A 24,444-nucleotide genomic window follows, 5' to 3' on the forward strand; every position below is an offset into this window, starting at 1 on the left:
AACTGAAAAGAAATAGGATTACCTTGATAAGTTCCTATTATACCTGTTTCATCAACATGTTTTAAAGGATATATTTGATAAATAAAAGGTAAATCAAGTATTAAATGGCTAGAAATATCTTTTGCTAATAAAAAACTGGTTTGAATACAGTTTTTATCTTTACAAATATAAACTTTTGGTAATTTATAATTTATTTCTAAAGTTTCTCCTCCTGCATGAGAAAGAAAATGAGTAGTTTTATGAAAATATTTTGTAGGAATTAATCCTTCATGTATAACATTTAAACTGCACCACTATCTATCATAGCAATGAAATTCTTTTTGTAAGAATTATCAATTAACAAAATAATATTAGTATATCATTTTTGAGATATTATCATACTCAAAACAGATAAATGATTATCATTATTAAATGAAATATTTTGATTATTATCAAAATTATCAGATTCTTCTTTGTTATTTTCAATAACAGAAATACGATAACTCAAATGAGTATTATTTTGATGTAAAATTTTTATTTGTTCTTTAAGATTATTAATCTCTTTTACCAAATCTTGTATAGTAACAGGATTTTGATTTACTATATTTTTTCTGTAAAAGATTTTTTACTTTTTTCATAGAATAAGCTTGTTCTTGTTTAACAAGTATGTTATTATTATTACTGGTTGAAGCAGTATTTTCCATTTGATCAATAATTGTTGATTTTAATATTGGATCCTTAATCATTTTAAGGAATTCTAAAATATTATTGTTAGTTAAGACATTAATATTTAAATCTTGAAATTGAGACATAAGTTTATAAAACTCATCATTTTTATTATCATTATTATTTAAATGATTAATACAAGATTTTCCTTGTATACAATTATCAGATTCTTCTTGATCTGAAGAACTGTAATCATTATCTAAAATTTCTTCTTAATTATAAGATTCTAAAATATTATCAGATTCACTATCTGAATTCTGATTAGAATCCATTATTATTTTATTAATTTTATCTTTAAGATTTTCATCAATATCTAAATTATTAATTTTTTTTAGCCCAACATTGATTAGCATAATGTCATGGTTTTTTGCATTTTCTACAAATTATTAATTTATTTTTAGTTTTATAATTTTCAGCTTTCCGTAATTCACGGCTTTCTTTTCTTTTCTTTTTTCTATCTTTCTGTCTATCAGACAGATGTCTTTTCTTGTAGACTTTTTCTACTTTATCTTTAATTTTCTTCTTACCTTTATTAGGTAAGTCTATACCAAATTGATCACAAAATTTACCTAGTTGTTTTTTCTCTAGTAAATTCTGTCTTTTAATTTGATTATTTAATTTTAATTCATTACAGAGAGCTAAACCCTCTTGAATGCAAATACTTATTAATTTGCCATAAGTATAACTATCATAAGAAATATTTATATCATCTTTTTTTAATATTTTTCTAATTCTCCATCTGAGGCTTGGAATATAAATTGAATCTGATACGTAGCATTGTTTTACGAAAGGTTTCCTTAGTGGCTTTCGCACACATGGAAGTTATTGGTTTCCAGCCTATATACCATATTCAAATAATTGAACTAATAAAAGTAGGTATTTAATTTCCAGAATAAGAATGAATATAAGGTTCATCTATGGCAATTTTACAAAACATAAAAGGAATTACAAAAGATATACCAGAGAAATTAAACAATAGAGGATTTATCGAAGACAATTTCAGAAACATAAATTCATAAAAATCACCCATAAACGCCTTAAACGCCATTTCTCGGCTAAGCAAGTTGAAGGGCTACAACATGAATTTATGCATCTTAATTAACTTCGAACCTTGTGTTTACTATTTCTTGGTTCGTCTTTCAACCTTATGTTCAACCATTAATCCTTATATTACATCAGATTCTAAAATTTAAATGAAATCTTTTATCATTTCAATTTAATTCCAAGTTTCAAATAAATAAAGATCATGGTTTAGTAATGGGATGATTTAAACTAATGATTTAACATGTCATTCAGGCTAATATATGAAATATAAAATTAAAAACTATAAATAAAAACAGAAAATAAAACATGAAATAAACTTACAATAGGTGTTATCAGAACTTCAAGCTTTTATTGATTACTGAAGAAAGGTTTATACAAGAGAGAGTAGAGAGGGGAGCAAACTCAACCGTGTTCTTCTAAGAACACGGAAATATCCTATAAATAAATGAAAGAGCCGGACATGAATCCCGGATTTCAATTAAAAATATAAAGAGTACATTATTTTATTAAAGCAAATAGTAACATGGTTACAAAAATCAAAAAGTAAATAGTGATATTCCACCCACTTTTGTCATGATCTCATGCCATGAAGTGAGATTCCACCTTGATGTGATGTGATATGTCACCTATCACTTTGAATTAAAGATGAATGTCCTAATCATCTTTAATATTATCTTTTAATAAATTCTTTAAATTCTCAAAAATGACATCGATCTGAGAAAATTGAGGAATATCATCCTCTGGATCCTGTGCATCATGCATTTGCATTAGATGAATAAATTGATTTTCACTGAATTCAGATGCCATAGACTCGTCAGATTTTGAATCGGAACATCCAATATTTTTGTAGAGATCTTTTTTCATCTCTTCAATATAGATTTCTACCATTTTTTCTTTGGAGTAAATCTCTGAATATTTTTGAGTCAATATTTTGGATGGACTCATTGCATCTTTTTCTTTTTCTTGTTGATGTAGTAAATCTTTCTGATAGGAAGAAATTTTTTCCTCCATTTGAATAAGAGTATCATGGCCATAAATCTTGCAGTATCTGGATCTTCTCGTAATAATTTATCCCAAAATTTGGTAGAGCTAACTCTCCATAGGCAAGGAATACCTTCATCAGTATAACCACACTCTGGCTGCCATTTCCAGATCCATGGAATTCCAAATTCCATGAAGAACAGGCATAAAGTTTTGTCGTCAATCCAATGATCAGAAAATGATTTTTTAATGTTTGGAGAAACATTTAACCAAGTATTCATTGGTTTTATAAAAACCTCAGGCAAAATTTGTGCTGATGGACCAAATATTTTCCACCAAGAAAAAAACCAATTAGTAATTGGATAATGGAAAACATTTTCACATATTTTTAAAAACCATGTATGTTTTTTTTTTCATTCTCATAAAATAGATTTTTATTAAAACTCTCAATATAATCCCAAAAATTGAATTTAAAACTCATTTTACGAGTCTCAGAATAAAATTCTTTTTCAACTAATGGAGATATACCCCATTCTTCGATTGATATTATCTTTTTGATAATATATTTAGAGAATTTATAACTTCTTTTTTGTTGAGTATTACTGAAAAAGTGAGTTATATCAACACTNCTCATAAAATAGAGTTTTATTAAAACTCTCAATATAATCCCAAAAATTGAATTTAAAACTCATTTTATGAGTCTCAGAATAAAATTCTTTTTCAACTAATGGAGATATACCCCATTCTTCGATTGATATTATCTTTTTAATAATATATTTAGAGAATTTATAACTTCCTTTTTGTTGAGTATTACTGAAAAAGTGAGTTATATCAACACTTTTTGTGGATAATAGAAGATTTTCATAAAATGCTCTTTGTTTATAAGAACCAAATACATATGATGTATTTGTGAAATATCTTTCCATGATAGTCCACGGAGTCTTCTCCCATTGGGTGTCTTTTTCTTCTATAAGAAGAATTAATTCTCTATGTTTTGTCTCTGTATAAAGAGCTGAATCATTATCATCTTCTGTAATGATTTAGCATATGATGCTGAAAATTGAGAATCTGTATTAGATTTCTGTTTTTGCTTCAAAAATTCTTGAAATTCATTGTATAACTCATTATTCTGCTCAGTATTACTGGCTGATGAACTAGATAAGTTCTGGACTATTAGCCTCTGCTTGCTATGTTGTGCAATTATATTAAGGGGTTTTTCCCATATAATCATATAAAATAAACATATAATTGATTTATTAAATAAATCAATCAATCAATTTATAAAAATGAAGAAGACCGCCAGTCAATGAAGCCAGCATTAATAATTACAATCCAGCAACAGAAAAGGGGCGCATTTCCATGCAAGCGCAAGTTAGCACTGCAGCGCCGCCTCTGTTCATGCCTTGTCCTTTCTGTTCTTTTTTGTTCACTGAACTTTATGCACTAGTATTTCTACTGGCTGTCGTTTGCCCTTCTGCCGTGTGAAACACACAGTTCCCAATCTTTTAAACCCTTTCACTTCTGTTCAGAGGAATAGTAGTCGATCAACGAAGGTGTAAGCAGCTAATCTCATTCCTGGAGCAACAACCAGACATCAGCCAGGTAAGGTAAGGAGCCTTGAAAGGCAATAGTTAGGTATATTTTCCTCAGGGCTGTCGACTCGAGATGCTTGCTTCTACCTGCTAACAAGACTCGCTTTTGTGGGGCCGTTTTTCGGTGGTGTTGTTTCCTGACTGCGGCTTGGTGCCCGGGGTCTCAAATTTTTTGGAGGAAACCATTTTTCAGGGAATGCGTCTTTGTGGGAGTTTATTTTTCTCGTTAGGTTTAACTTCACGTGTCCTTTTGTGTTTCTTTGTTTGTGTAAAGATCGGAGCTTTGTTGGTGTTTTTAACTGTCTCCAGTGTTTTCTTGATTTCGTGCATGATCACGTCGATGCTGTGTTGTTATGTGCTTTATGATCACGATGGTGCTGTGTAGTTATGCGCTTCTATGAAAGTAGTTTACAAGGATACTAAGCGGCAAGAAGTTATTAAGTCTGGTTAATTAAGTATTTTACGTGATTTTTGCTTGATGCAGATGTTCTCAAAAACACCTCCGAGCGTTTTGGGCAAGAGGCCTACCGAAGAGCCTAGTATAGAAAGGCCTAGAAAGAATCTATTTGGAGGTGTGAAGGTCGAAAGTGATGCGCTTCTTGCTAACAAAATTTTCTGGTTCCGCATCCTTTTACCGAATGGCACGACCCTTGAGCTCAAAATGACCGAGCTTCGTAGTCACATGCCCATTGAGGAGTTTATCGCTGCTGTCAAAAGAGAGTACTTTAATACAGTCCCACGAACACGGTCTGGACAACCCGAGACAAGAATTAATTGGACTTATGCAGATTTGCATTTTACGGATGCAGATGGGAATAAAATGAGAACTGAAGTGAAGTTTCGTGATTTGCTGCCTAATAAGCGGCATATCCTCGCGCTTAATGTGAGATAATGTCTAGACAATCGATCATAAGTATATGTATATGTTATCATTGAACAAATTTATAATTTGTCTGTTCACCTTGATATAGGATGGTTCGGCTGAGCCTGAAGCATATGAGGTGTGTTACTCGGATTTCATTTGGAAGTTTTGGTATTTTATGATATAAGGATTGCTGAGTTTCCTAACCCAGGGCTACGGGTATTTGGCTGTCATATTTCTTGATATATTATTTGTAGTTTTCTTATTGGATTGTCTCCTTTTGGCTTTGTAGGATATGTGGGATCTCACCCCTGATACGGATTTATTAAAGGAGCTGCCTGATGAATATACATTTGAAACTGCCCTTGCTGACTTGATAGTAAGAATTTGATGTGATTGGCTTCTCTGTTTGATATCAATAGTTGGTTACCAATGGTATTAATTTGTTGACTAGGATAATTCATTGCAAGCTGTGTGGTCAAATCACAAAGGCGAGAAAAGATTAATAAGGTATGCCATTCGGTTTTCAGTTCTTATGCTTGAATCTAGATAATTGTTGGTTTGTCATCTTTGGGAAACAAAGCATAGGAAACATCAGGATTTCAAACTCGAAGTTGGAGAGAATCTTGCTCAAAGGATGCTAACAAACAAATTTTCATTAGGAAAAACCTCCATTCCCGAGCATAACAATTGAATGCTTAAATAAAACTAAAGAACTGCTTACTTGTCTAGTTTCTTTGTTGTACATCTCTTTTATATTTAGGTGGCCTATTTTAGTTTAAATTCTTCATCTTCTCACATAACTCGATTCTCACAAATGTTCTTCTATTGTTTGCAGTGTGGACTTACGTAAAAACAGAATTTCAATTTTCGACACAGGACCAGGAATGGATGGAGTGAATGAGAAAATTGTAAAGTGGTACAATTTTTTACATTCTTGGGACATGCAAACGTATCTGTTAAAATATTTGATTCGTAACTTTTCTTGTAAGATTATCTAACCTAAATCGGTTCCTTTTCTCAAGTCCTTTGATGTTAAAAAAATTTTTGGGTTCCACATGTGCGAGTCCATTCCTTGTCTTGATGCTTGTAAAGTTAGGTATGCTTATCTGTTGAGAGGCGAGAGCTACCTCATCAACAATTCAATATTTTAGTTTAGACCTTTACCGCTTGTTTTTGGAAGTATTTTTTGGGTCAGATTTGTCGATATGGATAGCTTGATAAGTGTGATAATATGTTAGAGAGATCATTTTATTCCTCTTCTTTATGAAGTTACACGTGAGGTTCACTAGTTTTGCTCTATGCTTGTTTGATTTTGCATGTTAAATATGTTATGTATTTTCTTTCAAGCTATCATCTTAAGATTATCAATTAAATTTTGATAGGTTTCTTTCCATCACCATTATTTCATGTTTTTTACATCATCTAGGGGAAAAATGGGAGCGTCCATGCACAGAGAAGAAAGGGAACAAGCCATTGGGGGAAAACCTCCATATTTAATGGTGATAGTAACGTGTGCACTATCTTATTGGTGCTTGTGAAATATATTAATTACCTTGTGGTCATTTGTTAACTTCATTCATATGAAATTGATGGTCCTAAAGTAGATGATTTAATTTTTCATTTGCTACAGAGGTTAATATGTATGAATCTTGACAAGCATGACTTGATTTTTTCTTTTAGGATATATTTTTAGAATTATGCTCTAGGTTTCTGTTTAAGCATTTCGTAAAACTCGTAGAAGTTCACCACATATGAGTACCCCTTTGGATGATCATCGTTACACCATTGAGAAAGTCTTTTAAATGCCTTTAACCCTTTCACCTTTATATCCTCCTTTCTGTGTGAACAGCTCAAACTTAATTCTTTGAAGTTCCCATGATGAAGACCTTTTACTCTATTGATCCGACTTTAATGGATTATCGACCGAAAAGAAAGAATAAGAAATTTCAGTGAAGTTGCTTTGAATCAAAAAAGTATCTTGAGGGCTGACCTGAAATGGGAAGTACTTGAAAGGCTCAGATTTTGGTATAATCTGGAGAATTATTGAATAATTGTACTGTAATATCAACTGGTAGATTTGCTCTTCTTTTTTGTAGTCCCTTGTTAATCTTTTTATCATGGTGAATTGCAGCCTTTTTTTGGAATGTTTGGCTATGGAGGTCCTGTTGCCACGATGTTTTTAGGAAGGTATGAAATGGAAGGAACATACATGTAATATATGTACTTTAGAATATATATGTTAAATGATAAAAGGCACTACATGGGAGAAATAGCTTTATCTTATTTCTGCAACCAAAGTGTAGGCATGCGGTAGTCTCATCCAAGACCAAGACTTGTAATAAAGTTTTTACGTTGCACTTGGAAAGAGATGCATTAATAAGCCCTTCACGTACAGAAAACCGGTGGAAGGTAACTGACATATTTCTTTGATTTTGATTTCATTGATGGCTCTTCCTCCCCTTATAGCTGCTAAGTCAGAACCTTTTTCTGTCATTCTCTGAAGACAAAAGGAGGGATGAGAGATCCTCTTGATGATGAAATGAGTAAATCCCATCATGGAAGCTTCACAAAGGTCTTTTGCTTCACGGTTTTTCCTTCATTGTTTACATATCTTCAATTCAACCATGTTATCATGTTTAGGTTTCAAATAATTTTTTCCTATTCAGTTCTCTGTACTGATTCATTTGTCAATAATTCAAGCACCTTTCTTTATAATGTTTTTTTGCGTCGTGACTCTTGATTTCGTGGCTTCACCGAAAGAGCGTATGTCAATGACTCAATGAAGTTGTTTTTGAGCAATGCTTGAAAGACATTCATTGCTAATAAAGTTTTGATGGTGGGAGTTGCATTAAAATGAAATGCATTGCATGAACTGTTATGATCTCTCAAGCACATGACAGGCATGTACATCCATTCTAGAACTTAGGTGAAGTCCATGCATGCAGTATGGGACATCGACTGTCTGGATTGTTTTATCTATCCGGGAACATGTAGAAAGAATGATTATATGGCTATATCCTAGGTTTATTTACCTTTTACCTTCTTGGGTTTCTGAGGCAAAGTTAAAATTGAAGTTCTGAAGTTTTTGCTCATTTCCATTGTCATGATTGTCATTTTATACTAGAGAGTTCACCATTCCATTTTTACGATACAGTCCTTTTTTATCTAACATTGCTTCCAGTCTTTCCACAATGAAGATTTTGTTAAAAAGCATGATATTTGAATAGTACAATATGAGAGTTGCTTATGAAGACTATACTCAACTGTTTTCTGGCTAAATGCTGATTGATTGAGTGGAATTATACTAGTGAAAGTTTACTTTGTTTTTTGTTTGATAATAATATCGTTGCTGCTAGTGCTGTCCGTTTTCTGTCTTTTGAAACCTCTTGCTGGCAATGAGTAGCCGTTTGAAGTGTTAATTAACTATTACCAATTAAAATTCAGTGTTTATTTTCGTTCTTCTCTTCCAATTTCAGAAGGTGCATAGATTCTTGCGCGAGTTAGTTACATAATGTTGTATTTCTAATTTTGATTAACATTTCATCATCGTTAAAGCTGTAGTTTGTTCATGTTAGAAAGAAAATAATTGGATTGCTAACTAAATCTTAATCATGTTCACAGACTTAAAAGTTTTTGTGATTTGTCATAATTTTGCTGTTATAGCATAAATTTAAGCGCCTTATTAATCAAAGCTAAAGATATAGAATATAAATTTTTGTGGGCTTTATAGACCACAAACATGATCACAAACATATTCTACATGTCAAGTGGCAAATCACATGCATATTTCTTTGTTTTTCCTTTCTTTATGAGAATATTGATTTCTGGTTGGCTACTTGGAATTATCGTTATCAATGTCTACTTTGTTAACAGGTTGAAATACTGGAGCCTAAAAGAAGTACCCTGGATGTAAAGAAACTCCAGTGCAAATTGAAAGACATTTATTTCCCCTATATTCAGGTTTTTCTGCGCTTTGTTATGCTCTTCTTTCTATTTCTGCCTTCAATGTTTTATCATTTCCTTGTCATTCTGTTGGGCAGTGTGACGAAATGTCAGGCAAGACAAGTAGACCTATTGAATTTCGGGTGAGTTTGAGACTTTTATCAAATTTTTGGTGTTTTCCTTTGGCAATTCCCTATCGTGATGTTTCCTGTATCTTTATTGACTGCACCTACTGGGTTAACTCCGATTTTCTATGTAGCAAGATTAAGTGGAAATTAAATTTTCTGAATATAAACACCTTAATCAGTCAGTGTCCTGGCTGTGTGGTTCAAATGTCAAGATGGATTCTGGAAATCTTCTATTGTCATAACAAATTTTGCAAAGGGAGTCCGGAAATAACGTCGTGATAAAGCTTAAATGTCCAGAAGATGTTCTCAAGTTTTCTTTGTATTCCTGGAATCACAATTCACAATTTTGCTCGAACTCTGTTTCCTCATGGTCTTTGGTAAAAAATTTCATAATGAGCAGGTCAATGGAATTGATTTAACTGAAATAGAGGGAGGGGAAGTGGCCATAACGAACATGCATTCTTGCAACGGTCCGGAGTTCACTCTGCAACTTCACTTCAGCTACAGCGATGATGCTTCTTCACCGAGTTGTCAAAGTAAGCACATGTTTTTGTGCCTTCAGTTATACATTACAAGTGCGATACTGTTCATGCGATGGTATGAGTGCTCTGAACAGCACATCTCATTTTGTATGACGGGCTCTTAAAAAATATTATTAATTTCCAGGAAAAAATGGATTTCTTGATGCAAATGCCCGGTTGAGGTGTGTTTACTTTCCAGTTATTAAGGTATGGCCAGCACTCCTATCCAAATGTTCCTAGATATTGTTGCTCATTTGACCATTTGCATGCATGTGTCAATGTTGGTGGAATTATGAATGCATGCTCTTTCCAAACTAATCCACTTTTGGTTGATTTTAGGGAGAAGAGAGTATTACAAGAATAATTACAAAGTTAGAGGCTGATGGATTTGAAATAAGAGAGAGCTTTGAGAATTATAGCAGGGTTTCTGTCAGGCGCTTGGGTCGTCTCTTGCCAGATACTCGCTGGGTGAGTCAATTCAACTTTCTTTTACAGTTTTTTATATTATTCATTTCAATTGTTATAGCAACAACACATATTTGAAATCTAGAATCATAAGCATGGCTTATGTTTACGCTATTATAACACCTTGCAACTTTTAGTGTATTTTCTGGAGTGTCATAATATACTTGGCAAAATAATATGACTGGATCTCTATTGAGAGAAATATATAATTAAAAACATATAAATAAATGTAATGTAATCTACGTATTCTTAGTTGATTTGAAACGCTTCTTTGTATGAACCCTGGGATTATATTACTTTTCCACAGACTTGGCTTCCATTTATGGAACCAAAGGCAAAAAAAGGTGAGAAGGCCCAAAATCTGAAACGATGCCGCTACCGTGTCAAATGTTTTATAGGTATAAATATTGTAAGAAACCTTCCGGTCTTGGAAACAGGATATTTGATTTCTTTTTGGGTTTTCGGCATGTATATGTATTTATCTTAGGAAAGTAATTTTATGGCTGCAGAGACAGATTCTGGTTTTAATCCAACACCAACCAAGGTACGAACTCAAGTATCATCTGTTGCATTTTAGATTGTTTAGAACAATGGAATACATCAATTTTTATCGTACTATTCTGACAAATTTATGAACATTTGATTATTAACATATATCTATATGCTCATTGAATTTTATTAAGGCAGCTACAAAACCAAATTTTCAGTCTCAAAGTGGAATTTTTGGTGGATGGTATGGCTGTGATGTTTCTGAAGATATAATCTCCATTACTTTTTTCATACATTAATAGATGTTTTGCATAACCAGTAATGTTTGAATGCAAAAGTGTGAACTCTGTAAACAAAAGGAATTTATTCTCCTCTTGAGTGAAGGGGTTCTCATATGTTCATTAAAAGAAATGGAAAATTTGAAAGTTAATTGGAAACGAGAAAATATGTGGTATCCCCTTCACCTGATCATCCAAGTTTGTAGGCTTGAAAAGGGAGTCTTTGTCCAAGTAGCACGAGCAAGAAACTGTTAAAGGGAAAATATTTACTCATATATGTACGATGTTATGCATTATATATGTCCATTCATTACCAGTTTTTGAATGGTCTATCAAATGAAAAAGGTTGATTTCAAAAAAAAAAAAAAAAATCAAATGAAAAAGGTCTAAAATCTCAAATCCACTTTTAGTTAATGTCTCAATTCCTTGTTTAGATCATACAATTTGTGTTATGTATATCGTCCATTTGTTATGGTTGCATTTGGAGTTTCTTTTGATAGTTGTTGCTGATTAACCGAGTCTACATTAATGATCTAAATATTTATATGAAATGTGTTGTTTAGATCATGACATAAATTGTGTTAATATGTTGTCCATCTGTTTTTGTTGTTGCATAATGAACTTATTTTGATTGGTACTGTTGTTTAACTAAGTTTGCTTCGGTGTTTTGTTTCTGTTAATCTGGGTGTTCTGTTAAAGTTAAATATTTTATATAAAAAAAATACGGCTCCTAACAAAAAAAAAGAATTATGAAAATTTGCAACTGACTGGTTTTCTTAGTTTTTCAGACAGATTTAGCCCACCATCACCCATACACCAATGCCTTGAAGAATTTTGGCAGTGGGACCCCTGTAAATGGAAAAGGTAAAGTTGTTGGTTCTTCATATTCGAAAATGAAATTTGAACTTGCTACAGACTAATTGTTGAATTGAGTCTTATTATTACTCTTTTAATTTTTTTTAAAACAAACAAATTTTCTGAAATAAACATAATTTGTCATGTCATGTAGAGTTGCAAATTGAAATCTGGAGAGATGGAAAGAAGTTGAATCTCACAACACTGGAAAAACTGTACAGTGATTGGATTTCGGAAATGCATGATCTCTATGATGATGAAATTGAAAGTGGTCTGGATCAACCCACTATTCTTATTTCTCCAAAGAATAAAAAGCTTGGCATATCTTCGGATGGTAAGTTTAGCAAGAGTAAATCTAATGACACTTATGTTGCTTTAACACACTTACATTGCTAGCAAATGATTTCTTCTTCATTTTTGGTTACTATAAAAAATGTTTAGAATAATAAAATTCAAGATTACGACTTATTTTATCTTGAATGTGTATAATATACATGATGAGAGTGTACACTTCAGTTATTAGGGTTCATAAAGAGATTCAGAGAAAAAGGACATGCTGGAAGGCAGGACAGAGGATGAAAATATTAAAGGGGGCGTGTGCTGGATTTCATAAAAACAATGTATTTGCTACACTAGAGTACATAATCCTTGAAGGGCTTCAAGGGGATGCTTGTGGTAAGTTCAGTGTTAATCAGGAGAGACTGTGACTAGTTTTTCTACTTCATAATGGTGATCTTCAAGGTGATCTACTTGCCGATGTGCGATATATCAATATGTTTCAAACCTTCAACCTCTGAGATTTTTGGTTTTGGTTTCACTTTTTTTTTAATCATCTGATTGTTTTCTTCATACGTCAAATTAGGCGAGGTTCGACTGATTTGCAGGTTGGTAGTTTATTGAATTTCTTATGAGACTTGGTTCATAGTTATGAACTAGTGACAGTTCTCCCTGTAAAAATTTTCCTCTGATAGGCCACTTGGTCTACCTGAAGCAAAAGGTTGCCGTCTATCAGACAATGGAAACAATGTCCTAGACATTGGCGAGTCTCTATCGTTATCAATTAGTGTGATTGACTCAGAAAAGGTTAGCCACATGTATTAATGGTTTTACTCTTTATTTGTGTGTCAAGTTATTGACCCTTGTACCCATTGAAACAGTGCATAGCTGTCAGTGATATTGAGTGGAATAGCCAACTTGAGAAACATAGGCAGAAATTGCCTTCTGGCATTGATCTATTAAGTTTTGAAGAATGCCAAGAATTGGAAATTGGAGGGGTTAGTTGTAACCATTTTCTTCTCTACTTCAATTTTTTTTAGATAGTACCTATGCCACGGTGCCATTAAAAGGTTTTCACACTTAGGACCCAGCCTCAGAGAAACTCAACCATCTTTGTACGGCATCTGTTTGGTTAACTATGTACTTCTTTTACAGGGATTCCCTACCAATATTATAGAAGCTGGAGATGCATTCCCTCAGAAAATTGTTGCTGTAGTGCGACCAAAGGCTTTTGATTCTGCCTCCAGTACTAAAAGATTGGATCAAAAGTTCATTGTCAGAGAAAATTTTGAGATGATTCTAGAAGTCAACTTCAGAGTCGAAGAGAGTGCCAGAAGTGATCATATTTATTCTGTGAGGATTAAACCCTCATCTCACAAGGGGTTACAAGGCTTGTACATATTTCTTTTGAGTTCAAAAATTGAAAAGTTTCAGAAAGCTGGCTACTATACATTCTTATTCTCACTGGTAATTGCTACGAGAAAGATTATGTTTTTCTTTGAATAATAAAATGACGTGGAACCATTTCTGATGCACTTCTACTTTTGCGACTTCAATTATTAGGCTGATGTGAAGGATGTACATTTTCAAAAAGCAGTGCAAGTTCAGGCATTGGCTGAAATTGGCAGTTGGAGACTTGTGAATCATAATCAGAATTCCCAATGCACAATTAGGTGGGGCCCTTCAAATTTTCTGTTTGTGGCGATTCAATCATTTTTTTCCTTGATCATCATACAATCAGCCTTGTTTAGTAGAATTTAGAATATTATATATGAAAATTTTCAATTGTCTTCTCCTTTTGTTCAAGAATTTTTGTAATTTGAGTGTACTTGTGGATGTTTTCGACAAAAAATTTTAATAACATTTCGTCAATGATGATTGGTTTGATGCACAAGGATGCTCTTGATGCATATAAGTAAATCTTAATGTTAAAATATGGTCCTTCCAATAATCATTTCTCATCAATCTTCTGTATAAATCTATTTGTAGTAATTTCTGGAGAAAAATCCTGTAATTTGTCTGAAACTAAAAATTGCTCATCTTTTTTTCAGTCAAATTTTTCTGAGGTGAATTTTGAAATTTGTTGGACAGGGTTGGTTGTCGCACCCCATCTATTTCCATAGCATGCTACGATCGATACAATAACAGGCTCCCTTTCACTAGCACTCCACGACCAACTATCAAACTCATTAAAGGCAGCCATGTTCTTGCTCAAGTACGTCACATGAAAGTAACAGCTGATAAGTCAGTCATGACAATTAAGGTAAATCTATAATTCTCCACTAAAATCTAAGTTCATTAACCACTGGGCAGTGCTTTACTTTTGCTTAAATTTTTGTAGGACATTGTTGTTGAATGCCATGATTTGGACAAGATTCGTCCAAAATATGAGGCTTACTTAAAAATAAGTTCTGTAGACAAAGCACTATCTGTCAATTGTCCTTGTCAAGGTTTTCTGACTTCCTCATGGTTTCTGTTTCACATAAGTGATCTTTATGTAGATATATATGTATATATTTCCTATTGATTTCTCACTCGAACGTCTTTTTATTGACAGTCCTTCCAGGATCACCAAAAAAAATAACTACTCATCCACCAAAATTAAGAAAACAATTGCTTCCAGGACAGATTATTGAGAAGCTGGTACTCGAAGTATGTTGATCCTCATTCCTCTTTTGTATGCCTTTTTTTATTTCTATCAGTAAAATTTATGTCAGTCAAGGGTAGATTTTTTCGTAATGTATGGCTTTCGGTGAATGATTATTGAGTAGTTGATGAGTATCCTCCTATTTGTATACAAAAATAAAGATTTATTTTCACCAGAAATCATGGAAATTTTGAAATGGAGTCGAACCTGAATTGCTATTATTGCATTCATAATGAGAATTTCACTCTTTATGCAGGTATTTGATGAATATGGCAACCACGTTGAAAAAGATGAGAATATTTTGTTGCGAGTTGATGGATTCTCATTTCTGGATGGCAGCAGTGCTGTCCGCAATGTGGTTACTGATTGTAACAAAATGGTCTGTTTACTTGTCTGGACAAGCATACTAGTATATTTTTTGAAGTACAATATAAACTTTGGTACTCTTTTCAAGTGCATAGTCAAAATAAAACTTTTGGCAGCAACTGGCAGTTAAAAAAGGTATATATATACTCGATGGAAAACCTAATGCTTTATGAGATTCATATAGAGTAGTAACAACATATCTGGCTACAAGGTTCACTTTATGCTTTACTTTGACCGACTTATCTTAAGCTTTATTTCATTGAATCAACCAAAAGACTTGGTAAAAAAACAAGATTGAATAAGTTGTTTGGTTTTTTTTATGTAGTCCTGAAACAGAAGCATGGATTATTATTTGCATATATTTATTTGTTTTTCTCTTGTTGCATCATTAAGCCTGCCTTTTTGGTTTTCTAATATATCAAGACATTTGTGTTCTTAACCTGAATTCTTTATGCTGACAGGTAGATGCCAGGGGATATGTGGACCTGAGCGATCTTCTTAAAGTTTCCAAGGGATATGGCAAAGATGGTAATCAGCTTTATCCTCTTCTGTTCTTTCGCATTTGTGTTCTTCATCTGCTAGTTTTAACTTGATAGTGTTCAAAATCTCTCAGCCTGAACTTGATTTTTTCCATTTCCTACCTATGATAAATCTCCTGAGATATCCTTACATTTGACTTTAATGTGGCAGCTATACGACTCATTCAAAATTTACTTTTTTACTTTTATTGACAAAAAACCTCAGTGTTCTGACATAAATTACTTGAATAATCCCTCACTAAAACTAAGCATGATTGAATGAATGCTAGCAAAGGTGTTAGAATTAAGGAAAGTGGATGCTGCTGTGTATAAAACTCACGAGCTAGGATTCTGAAGCGAGCTTCCATTTTCCGATTCACCAACCATAAAGCTCTTTTGACAGGAAGTTTTATCATGTTATATCAGTTCTGGAAAATTATTTGAATGAATTTTTCTACTTGCTTATAATTCTTCATGCGAGCACTCTTATTCTAGAACTAGAATTTAAGGTTATATGTTCTTATTACAGTATCTCTCTCTGTGATATCCAAAGACAAAGTCATATTCAAAATGGAATTTCAAACTGAAAGAAGAGAACTTCGGACAGATTCAAAGGTTTGAAACCATTTCCATTGCACCCTCCCAACACCAATGACGGGGAGATGAGAAACTTTTTAATGATAAAAACTCCCGATGTTTTATTTGAGTTTCCTGTCGGTTTGCTTCATTTTACTATTTTTTTTAACCTTTCTACAATGTTATGTATCTTGGAAACAGATTTTCAAGTACTGTGAAGCAGGTTCTGAATTGGAGAATATTTTATTTGAAATTGTCGATGCTGATGGTGTTGTGGATGAAAATATAAATGATAATGAGAAACATGGTCAAATTCATACTCTTATTTTAAAGTCGGATTCAATGGATATGGATAATTTTGTACGATATAGCTTCTCCCGTGGACGCAGTACTGTTCGCTCTATTCATCTTCCTCAGAGAGAAGGGATTTTCACACTTACAGCTTTTCACTCCCATTATCCAGATCTGAAAGTGGATATAGAGGTTTTGACAGTTCCATCAATACTTCTAGTTCAGTTGTTATGGCACACTTACAAAAGTTAATTCTTGTACGTAGGTTCATGTTCAAAATGATCTGGGAGAGAATCTTGAATTAGCGGATCATGAAGATTACAGGGATCCTGAAATTTTTCCCAAAGTTTCTTTCAGAAATGCACTGCCACTCCCTCGGACACCTGTCCTCGATGTTCCAGATATCGAGCCTGTTAATGTTTCTCCACAAGGTTTGAAGGAAAATATATTACATTCGGATTATTCAAGTTGTTCAAAGAATCCAAAACTGGAGCATCAGAATGCCCAGAACGAAATTTCTGGGGATAGAGGCAATTTTGCCGGGACTTCATTGATTTGCTTAAAGGTAAATTTGTATTTGCAGATATTTGGTTTTCTGTCTGAAGTTGCCAGCATAAGTTGATTTTTCATGATAATATTGTGCCTATATCCTGCATTTTCTACATCTTAGAAGAATTTTATGCTCTAGGAGCTTGAGGATGATCTTGCTAACTGTGGGATGACAATTGGAAAGCATGAAAGTGATTTAAAGATGCTAAAACAGAAGCAGTCAACACTTCAGCAACATATATCAGATCTCCAAGGTGCTCACTTTTTTTTGTTTATTTGATACAAGCTTTTTTTGTTGGGCCACTACATGACTACATATGCATAAGATGGCAGTAACAGAGATGTCTATGTTAAAATGAATGTAGAATTAGGAATGAAAGGATTATGAGCTATGTGGATAAGATTAAGGAGAGTCGTCTAACATGGTTTGGTCATGTGAATAGGAGATCAAACACGACCCCAATCCGACATTTCTTAAATTGACAGGTTAATGGAAGGAGTAGAAGGAGGGATAGACTTCTGTAAACTTGGATAAAGGTGGTTATCATCTTAGATTTTGGTCTAAGAGATGACACGTTAGAAAATCACTTAGTTTGAAGAACTAACATCCATGTAGTTAACCTCGTAATTAGTGAGAATGTGCTATGATGATGATTTGATTCCAGCTTTTCTTTTGTCCACAAAAAATTTCTTCATTTGGAGCAATTATCTCCATAGCACGGTTAATAAATCGGCATCACCAGCTCAGTTATTTGTGACACCTATCAGTCATACTTAATAAAGGTTATGGAAATAGCAGCTTGTTCTGCTTGAAGTCTTCTAGTTTCATTACATTCTTGATAATCATCGACTCAGACTCCTTTTCATCTCTTGTAATAGAACTTGATGCGCCGAGCACATTTGGAAATGAGTGCATTGAGCAGAAAATTGAAAGCAGAGGTGATTCTGCATCGGCTTTTGTTTGCAAATTAAGAAAACTAGCATTGGAAGATAGGCCAAAGGGCGTACTTGGTGTTGTAGCTCTTCTTGGATCAGTACAGACCATTGAGCTTAGCAGGTTAGGTTAATTCTTGTTTCTCTGAACTTAGAGTTGGTGAATTCATGGTAAAGTTGAGCTGTATTTTTTGGTTGGTGTAGGATGTTGGCACAATATCTCGGCGAGGATCAAATGCTCGCAATTGTGTGTGAAAACTATGCTGCTGCTGAATCCTTTGATACTCGTTTCTCTAGCAAATTTGGACAATCTTCAAGTGGAAGATATCTTACTCTGTGCCTAGAGGGTACAAGGTATCAGAATCAGCACAATTGATTAATGCATCATAGTCTAACAATTTTAAAATTTGTCTCACATTCACCAAGACTTGATCTAAATAAAGGCACAATGTTAGGTGTCCTGGATAACAAAGATTGTCCTTACACTTGGTTAATATATCTACTTCTAATTAATACTAACTTCGTTAATATCTCTGCTTCCAAAATTCAATGATGACAATTTCAGGACAAATGGCAACGAGTTGGAAAGTAATTCCCAAAATCTGGACTCCTTGCAGGAGCCTACCTTGCCAAATAACTGTACCCCCCACGGATTTCTTGGATATGCTGTTCGCTTGGTAAACATGGAAGCAGTCCATTCACACGGGATAAGGAAAAATGATATTAGTACCCGACAAACGTTATTGTGCTGCCTCTTTGGGGAGCTTCAAGTTTATGAGAACAAGCAGTGTATGAAAATGGCACGTGCCTGCATTAGGGATGGAGCCATCTCTTTAGACGGTGGCATCATGAAACGAAACGGACTGATATCCTTTGGCAACTGGTAAATATATACACAACAACCTGTTTTCTTTTTGTATGTCAAGCCACAGAAATTCTCAAACATTATCTTAATTTTCTACTTTTAAAATCAGGGAGCAAGTTACACCTGATGTCATATTTCCAGTTGTGAACAAGATGCCCGTTTCGCTTACGAGGTTAAAAGCTTCGAAATGCTTGGTAGAGAGGGAGTCGGAGCTAGCAGAGGTAACCCGTGAGATAGATGAGAAGAACACATTGTATAAAATAGATATGGAAATTTTCCAACGTTCACGCGACAGGTATAACCTTTACTTATCTCGAATGTAATCAGCTCCTCAAAACAGTTGTATGCATATTTTGGAATGAAAGAAAATTACCTAGGAATGGATTGACTCAACGTGACTAAATTGGTCCTAGTTAGAGTGGAAGAAGGGAGGGGATGCCTGGGATGCTTAGCTTGTTGGTAGTAGCTTTGGTGAAGAAAACAGTTGTCTTGTGGTTGTCTTGTGCTCCAGTGTTCTGTATTTACAACGTAATTAATGTAAAAGTTAGATTAATGTAAATATCTGATCATTGTTTTGTTTTATAAAGTCGGGAATTATATCCGATATTAAAATCCAGTGTTCTGTGTTATAATTTGTATCTCAAAAATATCCAACAATGGATTCGGAAATTTATATTTGATTTTTAATTTATCCCAACTTAATTTCTAAGTTTTTCCAAAAGAAAATATGCTAATAATTTATCATTTTTAAACTTAATAACATGATACTGAATATGAAAAAAATGAATTGAATGTTACGTATAGTCGTTGAATATAAAGAACACCTTAAACACTTTTTGGATTTTTTCTGGTTGTATGAGAGTCTTTAAAACAATTCAAAATTTACAATTGATGGTGTTGTGTAATTTTAGTTGTGTATGTGTAGGGATCTCAAACGTCATTATTTATAGAGAATTAAGATAATCATCGAGTAAGTTTAAATCTAAATTGTAACTTATCAAGATGAGATATTTTGAATTTCAAAATATTATGACCTTGTAACAATAAATTACAAAAATATAATTTTATACATTTAAATATTTACAATTTATGATAAGTAGGTAAGATAAAATTTATGCATAGTTAAATCTTTAAATTATCATAATATGGGCAACTTAACCTAAGATTGATATTATAAACAAATCTTTCCAACATTTTCTCACTTGGCTCGTACACATCTCATCATTACCAAATGAGTAAACAAAATACACGAATCATGATGATAAGTTCCCTAAAGACGAATATTATCTTCCATATATCACGATGTATTATGTTTCACGAACTTAAATAACTTAATGAATAAATCCTATACTTATTCAAGATTCAACTTTACTGATATTTCTCAAATCAATGAATGTGTACTCAAATAACAAATATGAGAAAAATATCATAACAAAGTTTTATTAATAATTGAATTTGTACTTATAACAAAATTATATAGAGAACCAAGTCCCATACTTTCTACATAATCTTAAATTTATGCGGTGACATGTGTTTGGTCAAAGGATCAATAATCATTAAATAAGTGATAATGTGTTCGATAACCATTGTATTATATTTAACATTTTCTATTATAGCTAGATATTTAATATCAATGTGCTTGCTTCGACTTCTACTTTTGATATTCTTAGGCATAAAAACAGTAGTTGAATTGTCACAAAATAATATCAATGAATTAGAAATAGAATCTATGATTCTAAGTCCTGAAACGAAACTCTCCATCCAAACACCATGTGAGTTGTCCTCAAAACAAGATACAAACCCAATTTCCATAGCAGAAGTAGCGGTCAAACTCTGCTTTGCGTTTCTCCAAGATACAACTACACTAGCTACCAAGAAAATATATAATGAAGTGGATTTTCTTGAATCAATTCAGCCGGCATATTCTGAATCAGAGTAATCAATCACTTCCAAATTCTCAGTTCGTCTGAATATAAGCATATAGTTCTTGGTCCCTTGAAGGTACCTCATCACTTTTTTTTGCAGCTTTCCAGTGGTTGATACTCAGATTACAATGATACATCCCCAACATTCCAACTATATATGTTATTCTCAGGTCTAGTGCGAACCTGAGATCTACTATATGAACCTTGATGCCAATAACATAAGATGCGTCACCTATATCCTTTATATTAAAGTTTTTATATAGGAATTGTTTTACCTCATATAACCATCGTTTATCATTGATTGCAAATAATATATCACCCATATATAGGATAAGGAAACAAATCTTACTCTCACCGACCTTCTGGTATATACATTGATCCATGATGTTCTCTACGAAACCAAATGAAGAGATAACATCATGAAATTTTAGATACCACTAACGAGATGCTTGTTTCAATCCATATATAGATTTCTTAAGCTTGCACACCAATTGATCACTATCACTAGAAGAAAACCCTCCTGATTGTTTCATATAAATCTCTTCCTCTATATCATAATCGAAAAACGCTGTTTTCACTTCCGTTTGTTGCAACTCGAGGTCAAAATGTGTAATTAATGTCATAATTATTCGAAGAGAAAATTTCTTAGAAACATGAGAAAATCTCCTTATAGTCGATTTCTTCCCTTTGAGTGAATCTCTTAGCAACGATTCTTGCTTTATATATTTCATTGTTGCCCATTAAGTCTTTCTTTGTTTTGAAGACCCACTTACATCTAATGGTCCTCGCACTATTAGACAACTGAACAAAATTCCAGACTCGAATTGATGCTATCAAATTCATTTTTCCTTTCATGCCATCATACCATAATTTTGATTCACCACAACTTATGGTTTGTGAAACGTATCAAGGTAATTTTCTTCTTTTAATTTAAAGTCCGATTCTTGCATATATACAATATAGTTACTAGGTATTGCTGATTTTCTTATTCTAGTAGATCTTCTTAAGTTGTTATATTGGGAAGCTTCTTGAACAATTATTTCATCAACAATTGTTTCTTCTTCCACATTAACTGTTTGATCGACTAGATTTTCATTAGCATTTTATGGATCTTGATCAATTGGTTGTCCATCACTAATTGGGGCTTGAATAGTGCGAAAGATAGTCAATGGATCACTTAAATAAAGAGGGTATATTATTAATGTGACCTTCTTCAAGAATTGCATCTTGTAGATTATCATTTCCACTAATCAAGTCATCATCAAGAAATTTCACATTTCTTGATTCCACAATTCTAATTCTATGAGATGGACAATATAATTTGTAACCCTTGGATTTTTCAGCATACCCAATGAAATATCAACTTATGGTTCTTGGGTTCAATTTTTTCTCTTGTGGGTTATAAACTCTTACTTCAGACATGCATCCTCTTATGCGTATATGCTGAAAACTCGGTTTCCAACCTTTTCATAATTCAAATGACGTCTTTGGGACAATCTTAGTTGGAACTTGATTTAGTATTTACATTGTCGTTTTAAGAGCTTCAATCCACAAGGCCTTGAGAAGTTTGGAGTTACTCATCATACTCTTAACCATGTCTATTACAATTCGGTTTCTTCTTTCAGCCACACCATTTTGGTCCGGAGAACCAGATATGGTATACTGGGCTACAATCTCATTTTCTTGAATAAACTTCATAAATGACCCAAAAGCTTGTCAATTTTCAATGTATCTACCATAATATTTACCACCTCTATCAGACATATCGATCTTAATTTGTTTATCACATTTTTTCTACTCCAGCCTTAAAAACTTTAAAGGCATCTAGCGCTTCGTGCTTATTATAAATCAAGTAGATATACATGTATCATGAGTAATCATCAATGAAAGTGATGAAATATTTCGAACTTTGTATGTCCATGTGTGGACAACATATATTAGATGTATGAACGATCTTTAACAATTTGGTACTCTTCTTGACACATTTTTGGATTTGTTGGGCTGTTTACCCTTAATGCAGTCCACACAAATCTCAAAATTAATAAAATCTAAAGCACTGAGTACTCTGTCATTTACTAATATTTTAATCATCTCTATGGAGATGTGTCTCAATATCTGGTGCCACAATATAGATGAATCCTTTTTTATAACACATATTTTAATATCTATTTGAACATGCATATTGGTTTTTATGAATTAACAAGGCTCTTGATATGATTGAGCAAAATTTTTGAAAAAAAATACATTTTTAAATTTTCTAAATTTAACCCAAAAAATCCTAATTTTAAAATCAACCCCATCGACCGAGAGCTCACGTCGGGGCGACCAACTTAAGCCACTGGCCGGAGATCTAAGTCAGCGTTTTGATCGAAAAATCGTGCCTCCAATCTACACGTTTTAAGGTCTGTTTTTGGCCGATTTCCAACTGATCTTCAACCATTTAGGGAACAACTATGGAGGGAAAAGGGATACCAAGAAGTCCCCATTCTTATGGAACTAAAACCTGACTGCATATCGCTGTGGATTGACAAAAATCTGCAAGAAACCGATCGCTACTTCTGCACAATTTTAAGGATGTTTCTTCAAATTCCGGATGACATCACGACGAAAAGGGAGCGGGGGCTGAATGGAAGTGGTCGACAGTCCATGGGTGTTGGTCGGTGGTCGGTCATTTGGTCGGAGAAAGTGGCGACGTTGAAGATCGGATTTGGGGTGTAGGTGGGTGAGTCTATGCTCCTCCAGGAGTCATACACCCTACCTTCTGTGATTGACATGTGTCCCATTGTATTATTTTTTAAAATTTCTTTCTCTTATTTTTTTATTGCTTTAATCATAGTTCTTCTTTTATGTTTTCAATGCCCAACCATAGTTAAGTAAAGGCAAGAGAAAATAGGTGGCAGTCTTCATAACACTAAATTAGATTAATTAATGAGCATTTTCTCCCGCTTCTCCACCGAGCATCCTCTTCCCGCCTTCTCGACCGCAGCTGCATCTGTAATTTTGTAATGGAAGGTATACTTTTTGTAGTGTTTTTTTAATGCGTTAACTGTCATTTATTTCATTATTTCTAACACAAATGTTACTTTCCTTTATATATTACTATCTCCATTCATGCATATGAACGAAATATTAACATAATGAAAAATAAAAAAATGAGATTCCAAAATAACACAATATGGAAAGATTGCGTGCATTATATTGGAAATATCTAGCTTTTTTATCTAGGAATATGCAAAAGGGAAGATTTGGCTTTTGATTTTTTTAAAAACTCATTATATATTCCTAATAAAAATATATATAAAATCTGAATAATTATTATTTTTTAAATGATTTGGTTCTTTTGGCTCTAATATTGTGGAGTCATGATATTTAACATCATTAAGTTTTAGCATTTTTATTTGTGCAGGTTCGATACTATGTGTGAATATTAAGAGTAATTTCATGATTTAACAAAATTTTTGACACATTGTCGGGTGCTTAACATTTTTGGATTCAGAATATGACTTCTAGATTTATTTATTTATTTATTATTTGAGTTATATTGTGCAGGTGGATGTTTTATATTGATACTTTTTATCTCTATTATTTGTATAGATTGGATGTCAAATGATGAAAATGATGTTAATTGCACTG

The 24,444-nt window shown here is 33.2% G+C and overlaps 1 protein-coding gene across 3 annotated transcripts; it reads left to right on the top strand.

Moving 5' to 3' along the window:
- Positions 1-4,061: 4,061 nt before the first annotated feature.
- Positions 4,062-19,488, top strand: LOC140989785 (structural maintenance of chromosomes flexible hinge domain-containing protein GMI1). Of its 3 annotated transcripts, none has more exons than XM_073459183.1 (39): positions 4,062-4,337; positions 4,807-5,205; positions 5,294-5,323; positions 5,477-5,563; positions 5,639-5,694; positions 6,023-6,103; positions 6,614-6,686; positions 7,319-7,374; positions 7,491-7,596; positions 7,691-7,759; positions 9,061-9,147; positions 9,228-9,272; positions 9,658-9,793; positions 9,924-9,985; positions 10,118-10,246; positions 10,551-10,641; positions 10,753-10,787; positions 11,799-11,874; positions 12,020-12,199; positions 12,382-12,540; positions 12,728-12,749; positions 12,837-12,948; positions 13,023-13,139; positions 13,297-13,608; positions 13,705-13,814; positions 14,233-14,404; positions 14,483-14,591; positions 14,699-14,793; positions 15,045-15,167; positions 15,616-15,682; positions 16,202-16,287; positions 16,450-16,731; positions 16,805-17,104; positions 17,228-17,342; positions 17,944-18,145; positions 18,226-18,375; positions 18,587-18,904; positions 18,996-19,280; positions 19,319-19,488. In XM_073459183.1, exons 2-38 carry the CDS (start codon positions 4,807-4,809, stop codon positions 19,207-19,209), a joined length of 4,863 nt encoding a protein of 1,620 aa, XP_073315284.1. In that variant the 5' UTR covers positions 4,062-4,337; the 3' UTR covers positions 19,210-19,280; positions 19,319-19,488. The 3 variants fall into 3 exon arrangements, with proteins under 3 accessions (XP_073315284.1, XP_073315286.1, XP_073315285.1); XM_073459185.1 differs by having other exon boundaries at positions 17,968-18,145; XM_073459184.1 differs by having other exon boundaries at positions 4,062-4,332.
- Positions 19,489-24,444: the final 4,956 nt, after the last annotated feature.

This window comes from Primulina huaijiensis, chromosome 12, assembly GCF_012295235.1.
Source record: "Primulina huaijiensis isolate GDHJ02 chromosome 12, ASM1229523v2, whole genome shotgun sequence".
In the NCBI taxonomy this organism is placed as follows: Eukaryota; Viridiplantae; Streptophyta; class Magnoliopsida; order Lamiales; family Gesneriaceae; genus Primulina; species Primulina huaijiensis.